The 12,162-nt window shown below is 29.6% G+C and overlaps 2 protein-coding genes across 3 annotated transcripts; one reads left to right on the forward strand and one right to left on the reverse strand.

The window, feature by feature from the left end:
* The first annotated feature begins 2,448 nt into the window (after window positions 1-2,448).
* LOC138348493 (uncharacterized) lies at window positions 2,449-4,740 on the forward strand. The gene is made up of 2 exons (XM_069297822.1): window positions 2,449-2,831; window positions 2,919-4,740. Exons 1-2 carry the CDS (start codon window positions 2,561-2,563, stop codon window positions 4,661-4,663), a joined length of 2,016 nt encoding a protein of 671 aa, XP_069153923.1. The 5' UTR covers window positions 2,449-2,560; the 3' UTR covers window positions 4,664-4,740.
* Window positions 4,741-5,276: 536 nt separating this feature from the next.
* On the reverse strand, window positions 5,277-8,205 carry LOC138337101 (serine/threonine-protein phosphatase 7 long form homolog). Of its 2 annotated transcripts, none has more exons than XM_069297824.1 (5): window positions 8,046-8,205; window positions 7,070-7,249; window positions 6,531-6,956; window positions 5,923-6,450; window positions 5,277-5,822 (listed from the first exon to the last, which is right to left on the reverse strand). In XM_069297824.1, the coding sequence occupies exons 1-5, from the start codon at window positions 8,046-8,048 to the stop codon at window positions 5,613-5,615; spliced, it is 1,347 nt and encodes a 448-aa protein (XP_069153925.1). In that variant the 5' UTR covers window positions 8,049-8,205; the 3' UTR covers window positions 5,277-5,612. The 2 variants fall into 2 exon arrangements, with proteins under 2 accessions (XP_069153925.1, XP_069153924.1); XM_069297823.1 differs by lacking the exon at window positions 8,046-8,205 and adding an exon at window positions 7,348-8,029.
* Window positions 8,206-12,162: the final 3,957 nt, after the last annotated feature.

Here is a 12,162-nt window from a genome sequence, read left to right on the forward strand (position 1 = left end):
GTATTATTTTAGGGAGTAATTACTTTCTTTTAGCTTATTCCAAAAATATAAGCATTTTTTGTAACAAAAAGAAAACTGTAAAAAAGGTACAACTTGTCAATACTATTGAGGAAGGTCCTCTAAAGATTCTCGGAGGTTAGAGGTGTACCATTGCTTACATTACGAAGATAAATGACATGTATAATGGAGCCAAGACTCAGGCTAGAGCGGTGGTAGGAGACTGAGAGCACTTTCCAATAGAGACGAGGTTGCATCGAGGATAAACACTTAGCATGAATCAAAAGGGTTTAGGTTGAGTAAGAACAAAACAAATTAATTGAATAGCAAATTCAATAAAAGATATCCCAAAGAGAGATGATTTCAAGCATTTGGATCTTTAATCTAGGTAACTAGGGACGTTGACTATAATGTAACATATTATGCGACGTGGAGAAAGTGGAGTCTTGCATTTTAAAAAAAAAACATCACCTAAACTAAGTTCTATAGAGTGGTGGCTAGGTAACTTTGTGTTCTGTGGGGTTTTGCTTTCAGAATCTTGCGTGTTAAAAAAAAAATCACCTTTAAGATAAATTCTATAGAGTGATGGCTAGAAAAACTTTGTTCAATGGGGTCTTCCTTTATATGATTGCGTATTTAAAAAAAAAAAGTATCACAAAACTTTAAGATAAGTTCTACATAATGGTGGCAAGACAAACGTTGTTCTATGGGAGGAGTCAGAAGCGAATCTAGGATTTTTCGAACATGTATTAAAGTGAGAATTGATATGTTTGTGAAATTTTACGCGATATGATATGTTTGTTGCCGTCTTGATTCGCATGTAAATATCATACACTTGTGCAGATAGCTTTTTTATTCTATGGAAAAGGGATAGAAATCTAACATTTTATTCTTCTATTATAGAATGCGGTAATTAGTGATATTGAAGGCTAAATATTTGACTCAAATCTTGTAATTTCTGTTACAATATTATATTTTAGTTTAAGAAAACAAGTTAAAGTATTGATTCAGAAGTCTCCCTCTATTCATGTAAGTCCTTTTTTTTCGTAGTTAGATAAGTTCTATAGAGCGGTGGTTGATTAGATTATCCTTGTTTTATAGATGAAGTGTTGTTCAGTCTAGAAATTATCACATGTTGCATTTGTGGAGATAACTATGTCGTTGAGAAACAAAAAAATGAAGCATAAAATGTGACAAGTAGAGTAAACTACGCGTTATATTTATTTGATTTCTTAATGCACATGATATTTAATTATAAAGTGATATTTATTTTAAAACGGTCTGTACTATAGAGTCCGAAACTCAAAGGGTAAAAAATATTAACAAAAATTTCAAAACGGTATATAAAATTTTATATAAACCAAAACGGTAAAATCGCTGCCGACGCAGCGATTTACTTCGACTGAAAAAGTAAAATCGCTGCTGAGGCAGCGATTTTGCCAAAAAAATTTTATTTGAGCAGCGATTTCAAAATGTTTCTTCTTACAAATCGCTGCCAGGGCAGCGATTTAACATTATTTTTTAATTTTCTTTTTTTTTTAAAAAAAATAAGGTATATCGCTGCTCTGGCAGCGATTTACGAAGAAAAATTTTTTTTCTTTAAAATCGCTGCCAGTGCAGCGATTTATCAAAAAAAAATAAAATTTGCAATATAAATCGCTGCCTTAGCAGCGATTTATAAAAAAAAAAAATTTTTTTGACATAAATCGCTGCTCTAGCAGCGATTTACAAAAATAAAATTTTTTTTTTATGTAAATCGCTGCTCTAGCAGCGATTTATATCAATTTTTTTTTTTTTATAAATCGCTGCTTAGGCAGCGATTTATTTTAAAAAAAAAATTTGTTATTAAATCGCTGAGCAATTTTTTAAATAAAAAAAAATTTTAAAAATGTTAACTTATGTTTATAATTTATAAGAAAATATACATTATTTTAAAAAAATTAAAAATAAGTAAATATATTTTCTTTCTAAAAAAAAATATTATATTGAATTTAAATTTAAATAATATTTGAATTCAAATAATTAATTTAAAATTAAATGAGAAAAATTATTTAATTTTTTTTAAAAACAAAATTATATACTTTTATATTTATTTATTTATATATATATATATATATATATATATATATATATATATATATATATATATATATATATATATATATATATATATATATATATATAAAGTGAAAAGGATCACATGACAATAGTAAAATTTGTTTTTTTATCGTAAATAGTTGAAGAAGTTCACATGTAAATAGTACATGAGACTTTCAATTCTATAAATTGGAACTTATCCTTCATATTCATATTACTTTCAATCTTCCAATCTACCAACAATTTTAGGTAAAAACATTTGAATATTATGGGAGAGTCTAGCCAAAATTTCAGTCATTTGAATTGTTTCTCATCGGATTCAACTAATAGGTAAATAAAGTAATGTTTTCTCATTTCTTAAAAATTATTTTTCTTATATGTAATATATTTATATTATTATTTTTATAGGTATGATCAAATTCAAAATGCAGTGAGTTATTGTACACAAATTGTAAATAACAATGTTATGGGTGATGAACGAGTTGGTGAGTTGCACAATGATGAACCTTCCGAGCATGAATTAACAGACAGTGATGATATGTATGACGGCGATGATGATAATGTGGATAATGCACCTAATGCATCCATTGAAGATCAAAGTATTAATTATCATTCTACAGCGATTCCATACTTAGATCACACTGACGAAAATGCAGAAGATTTTATGTACACGAGAGATGACGGTTCCATTCGAACGGCACTTTGGAATTCAAACAATCCTAAACATATCCAGTCAGGTTCGATTGTTGAAAACTAAATATTTTATAGTTGTTTATTTATTTATTTATTGCATGTTGATTAATTTAATTTGTATATGCAACTAGGTATGTTATTTATGAATAAGATGCAAATGAAATCTGCAGTAAGAGCATATAGTCTTGCTATTAAAAAAGAATTTCTTTGTGATCAATCCAAAAGTAAAAGTTGGAAAGTTATTTGCAAGCGTCATGAGTTAGGGTGTGATTGGATGATTCGGTTTAGAGAGATTTCAAGCGGTATGTGGAAGACAGGAAAAATGATTGAACCGCATACTTGTCTTACAGATAACTATAAGGAGGATCATTTCAATTTGAATGATAACATGATTGCCACTTCATTAATACCATATGTTATGCAAAATCCGGACATAAATATTAAGATGATCCGTGAAATTATCAAAGGAAAACATCACTATACTCCTAGTTACAGAAAAGCACAAAAAGGTCGAAGAAAAGCATTTCGAATGGTTTATGGTGATTTTGAAAGTTCATTTAAGGCATTACCTCGATACATGGCTGCACTACAATTATTCAATCCAGGCACTATTATTGAGTGGGAGCATCATTCTACAACAATGCAAGGTGAGCAAATTTTTAAATTTCTTTTTTGGGCTTTTAAACAGAGCATTGATGGTTTCAAAAGTTGTAGGCCGGTCATTTCTATCGACGGCACACATCTTTATGGTTTGTATGATATCAAATTGTTAATTGCGGTTGGAATTGATGCGAATGGAAATATTTTTCCACTTGCATATGCTTTAGTTGCACGTGAGAGTTTTGAGTCTTGGTCATGGTTTCTCAAGTTATTATGGACACATGTAGTTTGTGAACGACAAGGAATTGGTCTTATTTCTGATCGTCATCAAGGAATCTTGCAGTGCGTTCAATCTTATGATTGGTTGAGTCCACCCAACACATATCATAGATTTTGTGTTCGACACTTAAAAGCAAATTTTAATAAAAAATTTGTAAATAGTGAACTCGAAAATCTAATGTGGTTGGCTGCTACTGAGCATCAGGAGAAAAAGTTTATGCAACGGATGCAACAAATCAAAACATTGTCTCCTGCAGCATATGAATGGTTAAATGAATTTCCTTTGGAAAAATGGACGATGTATAAGGATGGTGGTCGTAGATGGGGTGCCATGACGACAAATGTGTCTGAGTCATATAATGGTTTATTGAAAAAAACTCGGGGGCTTCCTGTGACTGCCATGGTTCGAATGACGTTCAAAGCTCTCGTTGATCGTTTTGTCGAAAGAAACAATCTTGCAATTGCATTACTTCAAAGTAATATGCCATGGCCACTTGCGATAGATAAAAAATTTAATGATTATTATCAAAGAGCTCAAGGGCACACAGATATGATGACTTACAACACAGGTGATGGAGTTTTTGAAATTCTTACTTTTGCTCATGATGGTAAAGGTGGAAATGTCCACAAGGTTACTGCAAAAGGTAAGAAATGTTCTTGTGGAAAATGGAGAAACTATCATATGCCTTGTTCGCATGCCATCAAATTTTGTGGACTTCGCGGAATCGAGCCAAAATCTTATGTAAGTAAATTCTACAGTGCAAAATATTACAAACGAACATACAGTGAGACATTTAATCCAGTGGGTGATGAAATGTATTGGCCACTAGCTCCTTTTAATTTAATTGCAAATACTGAATATTTGCGGACAAGTGGTACGCAAGGAAGAAGCCGACTTAAGAATGATATGGATATAGCTCCGGCTCGCATGACTAGAAAATGTAGTGTTTGTAAGGAGACAGGTCACACAAAGGCACGATGTCCTACTCGATTTTAAATATTTTGTATATGTTTTTAAGGTTAATGTGTTTTTATTATCTTGTTATTAATATTATGATATATCTTTTATATTTATTTGTTGACATGAATTTAATTTGTCTTCCGCATTTTAAATATTGTACGTAAAAAATAATGATTTTACCTAATATAAAAAGTATTGATTTGACTTAACATAAAAAGTATTGATTTGACTTATGATAAAAAAAAAAGTGAATCCTGCAAACTTGTTCAAACATACAAAAATGTTGACAAAAAGTATTGATTTGAGATAAAAAAAAAGTAAATCCTGCAAACTTGTTCAAACATACAAAAATGTTGACAAAAAGTATTGATTTGACATATGATATATCTTTTATATTTATTTGTTGACATGAATTTAATTTGTCTTCCGCATTTTAAATATTGTACGTAAAAAATAATGATTTTACCTAATATAAAAAGTATTGATTTGACTTAACATAAAAAGTATTGATTTGACTTATGATAAAAAAAAGTGAATCCTGCAAACTTGTTCAAACATACAAAAATGTTGACAAAAAGTATTGATTTGAGATAAAAAAAAGTAAATCCTGCAAACTTGTTCAAACATACAAAAATGTTGACAAAAAGTATTGATTTGACATATGATATATCTTTTATATTTATTTGTTAACATGAATTTAATTTGTCTTGTGCATTTTAAATATTGTACGTATAATATCTTTACATTATTATTATATTACTGATTTGAACTCTATTAAAAAATAATGATTTGACCTAATATAAAAAGTATTGATTTGACATAACATAAAAAGTATTGATTTGACCTATTACAAAAAGAAAAGTAAATCCAGCAAACTTGTTCAAACATAATCTCATTACTTTGTTCAAACTTGCACGAAACAACAAAATTTACATATTTCAAAATTCGAATCTTCAGCCTTTTAGAATAAAGTGCATAAAAAAAATTATTCTTCTGAATCCGAATCTTCTACATCTTCATTCTCATCTTCATTTTCATCTTCATTTTCAAAATCTTCCTCATTTTGATAGTGACTGCCTGTTCCACATCTAGTTGATTTGTGTAGCCTAGATGTTCTCCGAGGTGGATTTTGTCTATTAAGAACTAAATTTTGTGAAGCCCCAGCATTAAATCTTGAATCATCAAACGCAGTTACCTATAATACAATATAACATAATATAATCAAATAAACATGCAATAAAAATAAAAAAAATTATAAAAAGTTAAAAAAATTGTATGAAAATAATTATACTTACATTCGAAAAATTCAATCTTCCACCAAATGGAGAATTATGTATCGGAAATTCACGCATACCATGTTGAAAACCATATTGAGAACCACTAAATTGTGCAAACCCAGATATTGGAACCTGCGGAGTTACAAAACCAACTGTTTGCTGACTAGAAAAATTCGGATTAGTGTTAGAGGGCCCTACAGAAAAATCAAATGTGGGATAATAAGGCTCGGGAGTCGCCACATTAGTGTTAGAGGGTCCTGCAGAAAAATCAGCTGTTTCACTAGTGGTCCTTCTACCTCGACGAGCACCCTCTCTCGGTGTTGTTTGTCGTGATCGGCGAGATACTTGTACTGGTGGTGGTTCATCGTATTGAGTGGGAGGATTGTAATCATGATCAAAGCTCAATCGCGTTCCCTGAAAGGCCGCATTCATTGACTCCATTGAAATACGAGCGACTTCCGCTGCATATTGTCTCATTTCATTAGATTGATTTTCATCATTTTCAATCATCCGAGCTCGACGATACTGCATTTCATGACCTCTAGCCTATAATGAATAAACAAATATTAATAAAAAAAATTATTAAAGATTGACATAATAATTTGAAATTTATGTAATATACATACTAATGCCTCATGTCTTCCTGCCATGTGTTGATACCCTTTTTGTACAACATGTTGTGGATTTCCAATGACCATGCGGGTATGCCTCATGTACCAACGGAAGTAATCTGTTTGATCACTTACAAATGGAGGTCGAAATATACGATTTTGACGTTGTTCCCATAAATATTGTGTATAGTTAAATACATCTATATCTTCTTGTTTTATTTTTGATCGTTTATCACGCTTAAAATGATATTCGGAAAATTGGGTACACGGTCCAGGAATATGTTGTAAATAACCGAACTGTCTCACAACACGATCAACCATGTGCCACTCACGATAAATTCCATAAATCAGTGGCACCTGTGCCATCCAGACACGTTGTCCTGACCGACACCACTCAGGCAATCCATTAATAACATCTTCCGAATAAGGCTGCCAAATAAACTATAAAAAAATAATTAAGATAATTATAAAAACAACATTGGCAGAAAAAAATATATTCTTATTTAAAATAAAATAAAATATGAAAAGTATAAGATACTAATAATATTAAATACCTGTTCATCAGTTAGATTATCAAGTACATCCCTAATCACACCGATTACAGTTCGTGCCTCATTTTGATGATTTCTACGTCGCGTCCATTTACGTGCAAGTGCAGTTAAAGCCTCAAATTGATTGGTTCTTAGAGGCTTTGGCAATGGTTGCAGGGGAATAATTCTTTCCCATGCCCAAATCTACAATAAATAAATTCACCATTACTTATAATGCACTTAAATTTAAAAGTGCATATTACTAGTATATAAAAAATATTTAATCAAAAAAATATGTATACCTGCACTAAAGAGAGAAATCCACAAACTTCATTTGATTTTTTCATTGACGCACGACATAAACAATTATACAAATATGATAATGCGGCCGATCCCCATGCTTGAGTTGACATTAAATCTAAATTTCTCATGTCAATCAAAATGTCCAAATTAATCTTATTATTAGATTTATCCGGAAATATTGATCCACCACATAACCATAATAAATATAATCTAAATCTTTGTTGAACTTCATGCTCAGTTGAGTTATCGTTAATAACTTCCAAACCTTCGATATACTCAATCAATTTATATGTTGACAATCTACTAACACCAGAAAAACAACTAGTATCGGGTAACCATCCTGTTAATTGAAAAATCATTTCTTGTCTACCTATAATCCCTAAAGAATCAGCTCCATTTAAAATTATAGGACTACCATCTACTACCATTCCGAATAAAATTTCAATATCTTGTAAAGTTATGGTAGCCTCGCCAGTTCGCATGTGAAAAGTATGAGTTTCCGGACGCCACCTTTCAATTAAAGCAGAAATTAATCCGGAGTCATACGGCACACATCCAACATCAAGAATTCCTTTAAATCTACAATTTTCAAAATATTGAAGGATGCGAGAATGTAATGGATGATATTTTAAATGTTGCCAAAATTCAATATCACCACGACGTGTATATAAGCAACATCTCTCTTCTTTTATGCTACCATTCCAAATTCCTTCGGAACGATGATGAACTTGAATTTTTAATACATCATGCTCTACTGGACCAGGATGTACGTATAAATTTGATGGATCCATATCTATACACAAAAAATAAAAATAAAAATTAACATTAATATAAGTATCAAACGATTGAATATATCAACAATATCATATAAAAGTATAAAATTAATTAAAATAAATTAAAAATAAAATAAATTTAAACTCACCTTATAAGGAAAATGCTTTTAAAAACTTTAGAAAATTTGAAGAATAACAAGAATTTTAAGATTGTGGAAGATTGAAAGTAGATTGGATTGGAAGATTGAACTACCAATTTATAGAATTCAAAGTATGAAAAATTGAAGTACCAATTTATAGAATTCAAAGTATGATGTACTATTTACATGTGAATATTTTTTTTAAAACTTACAATAAAAACAAAGGTTTACTATTGTGATGTCATCCACTTTAACTTGTGAAAATTTTCTTCAAATTATACAATAAAAACAAAAAATTTTACTATTGTCATGTGATCCTTTTCACTTTATATATATATATATATATATATATATATATAAAAGTATATAATTTTGTTTTAAAAAAATTAAATAATTTTTCTCATTTAATTTTTTATTTAAAAAAATTAATTATTTGAATTCAAATATTATTTAAATTTAAATTCAATATAATATTTTTTTTTAAGAAAGAAAATATATTTAGTTATTTTTAATTTTTTAAAAATAATGTATATTTTCTTATAAATTATATACATAAGTTAACATTTTTTAAATTTTTTTTTATTTAAAAAATTGCTCAGCGATTTACATAAAAAAAAAATTTATTTTTGTAAATCGCTGCTAGATAAATCGCTGCTAAGGCAGCGATTTATATTGCAAATTTTATTTTTTTTTATAAATCGCTGCACTGGCAGCGATTTTAAAGAAAAAAAAAATTTCTTCGTAAATCGCTGCCAGAGCAGCGATATACCTTATTTTTTTAAAAAAAAAAGAAAATTAAAAAATAATGTTAAATCGCTGCCCTGGCAGCGATTTGTAAGAAGAAACATTTTGAAATCGCTGCTTGAGCAGCGATTTCATTTTTTTATTAAAAAAAAAATTTTTTGGCAAAATCGCTGCCTCAGCAGCGATTTTACTTTTTCAGTCGAAGTAAATCGCTGCGTCGGCAGCGATTTTACCGTTTTGATTTATATAAAATTTTATATACCGTTTTGGAATTTTTGTTAATATTTTTTACCCTTTGAGTTTCGGACTCCTGTACTATATGATATAGGGAAGGCAAAAATAGGAGAAAAAGAATGGTATTTTTTCAGCCTAAGAGATAGAAAGTATCCAACAGGAGTGAGAACAAATAGAGCAACAAATAGTGGATATTGGAAAACCACTGGCAAAGACAAAGAGATTTTTAGTAATTTAGAATTAGTTGGTATGAAGAAAACATTGGTATTTTATAAAGGAAGAGCACCAAGAGGGGAAAAAACCAATTGGGTAATGCATGAATATAGACTCATTCCAAATCATCCTACAGAACACACAAGGTATGTACTTCTACTTTTCTAGTCAGTCCTGACGGATTTAATAAATATATCAATTCATTTTTTTTATTTTACGTGAAAATGGAATAAGGCGCATAGTTTCAGCTCTAAGGGGGATCTTTTTTTCTTTTTTATTGTAGTATTAAAATTTTAACGTTCTCGCTAGAAGTAATATGAATTTTTTGTTCCTTTTAGTGTTATGTTGTTCATTTGGAGAGTCAGTTTGACTTATTTTTAAAGTTAAATTATATTACATTAATTCAATATTTTTGAAAAAAAATATTAGACATTCAATAACTATACAACAAATACTATAAGTTGTAATTTTTTTTCATATCAGTATGCAGAGGTGAACTCAGAATTTGAATACTAACAACAGAAGGACATTCATATGCTCATCATGGTGCATTGTAATTATATCTTAATTTCTGTCAGTTTCTCAAGATAAATATATATGTACAAATGTTTTTTTTCTGAAGTTGCACGTACACCGGACTTATAAGTGTGAGTCCGCCTCTAATGGAAAAATACATTTTAAAACGTTAGCTAAAATTCATATCGTTTGACTCTCAAAAAGAAAACTATGACAACTAAAAGAAACGAAGGAAATACTTGAAATTTAAAGCATTATTCTAAACATAGAAATATATCATATTTTTTAGATCAAATTAAAGGAAAATACATCATATAAATTAGTACAGAAGGAACACATATATTGATAACGATGTAGTTGTAGTCTTGTAGAAAATAGTTTTCTTATTTGCTCATATTACATTGCATGTGCAAATGAAAAAGAATTTTATTAATTGTTTCTTCAGAAATTACTAATATTTCAATTCTCAACATGAGCTTAGTGTATTGAATTAAGCTACTTAAATAGTTTAAATTTCTCGATCTTAATTGATCGTTGGTTAATTTATTCTACACTAGATAGCTCTAACATATATGTGTGTTTACACGCATTGTTTTAACAATAAGTTTCAAAAGTCGTATTTTTTTTTTATTAAAATTCCGTGTGAATTTAAATTAACTTGTGTTGTATGTACGTACTTTGGAATATTTTTCAGCAAGATGAATGGAATGTTTGCCGTGTATTACAAAAGAGTAATGCAGGAGGAAAAAGATACTCTTCTAATAACAATACTTTAAGAATTCATGTAAACCCCTACACTACACTTGATCAAATCAATCCAAATACAATATGCATTTCTTCACAAATCATGATGCCACAAGTTGAACATAATACATTTCAACTAGCCATGGGAAAATCATCATCATCATCATCAAGTGCTCACACTGTGATCAATCATCCAGATATTCAAGAAGTTTTTCGAGGCGTTTCATCGTCTAACTTGATGAACTTGCATCCAACTCTTCAATCCCAAATGAACAATAACTTAGGTGGAGGCAATGGTTTCACTATTTCAGGCTTGAACTTTAATCTTGGTGGTGCCACTACTTCTCAGCCAGGACCACCACCGCCACGGCCGCGACAAGATGTGAGTTCTTCTCATGTGATGATGACAGCTCATGATGATCAGGCTGGTTATGGTGAAGATATGAGCAGATTTATGGTTTTGAAAAATAGTTCTCATGATTTAGACAACTGTTGGGGGATGATCTATGTTGTTCGAATCCTCCAAAAAATCGCGTATCAGACCTTATAAAAATCGCGCAAGGATTCGAGTAGATGTAATTAGAAGACAAGTAGTACTCTATGTAAAGTAATTAGTAGTTTGGAGATGGGGATAAATCTATTTATAGGGTAAAGTTTGAATGGATGGCTTTAATTTTGTAGCATTTTCGACCTTCATCCGAAACCAATTCAAAGTTCAAACAACATAGAAAATTTCTCAACACAAAAAGGCCAAACGTACCTGTGTACTCCGGTAAACTGTTTATATATATCCTTCATTTAAGTTTTCGAATAAATTTTCCTCCATCGTTATACCTATCATATCATATATTATTATAAGCATGAAGCTCTAAAGTGTAAAGTTGAATTACTATTTTACCTCTATACTAAATTAAAAAATAATAAAATATCTAATTAATTAAATATTAAATATGCTTAAATTGCTAATTAACTTGATTCACTTGTTGTTAAAATAAAGTAGGAGAATCAATAGTTGTAACAATAATTAATTATAAAGTTATTACAAAAAGGTATTAGAGAAACTTTTCATTTCTCTATCTAATCAGTTTTAGGTGTAATTTTGTCATAATGTGTATTAATACCACACCTCCACTATCTCATCATTAATATTCACACCTTTATAATCTTTCCACACTCAAGAAGTTGATGGCATAATTATGAGACCTTTTGATTTTACTCAATGATATCCTATAAATTGTGGTATTTGACACAATAATCTATACACTTTGAAGATATTTAGGTACAGTTTGGAAGAAATTAAAAAAAAATGTCTATATTTGTATTGTTTTTATCCTTTAGTATATAGTTAAATCACTTTTAGCTTCCGTTCATAACACTGATTACTAATTCTTCTTATCTTCATTTGTTGTTTACAGAAAGGAAATATGTACAAATTGTTAGATCCTCTAAC

Source organism: Solanum lycopersicum, chromosome 5 (genome assembly GCF_036512215.1).
Source record: "Solanum lycopersicum chromosome 5, SLM_r2.1".
Classification (NCBI taxonomy): domain Eukaryota; kingdom Viridiplantae; phylum Streptophyta; class Magnoliopsida; order Solanales; family Solanaceae; genus Solanum; species Solanum lycopersicum.

Coding starts and splice junctions, on each gene's coding strand:
- LOC138337101 (XM_069297823.1), bottom strand. CDS start 7,830: ATGCGAACTGGCGAGGCTACCATAACTTTACAAGATATTGAAATTTTA. Junction 7,250..7,347: donor GATTTCTCTCTTTAGTGCAG/GTATACATATTT, acceptor TATTTATTGTAG/ATTTGGGCATGGGAAAGAAT. Junction 6,957..7,069: donor ATAATCTAACTGATGAACAG/GTATTTAATATT, acceptor ATTTTTTTATAG/TTTATTTGGCAGCCTTATTC.
- LOC138348493 (XM_069297822.1), top strand. CDS start 2,561: ATGGGTGATGAACGAGTTGGTGAGTTGCACAATGATGAACCTTCCGAG. Junction 2,832..2,918: donor TCCTAAACATATCCAGTCAG/GTTCGATTGTTG, acceptor ATATGCAACTAG/GTATGTTATTTATGAATAAG.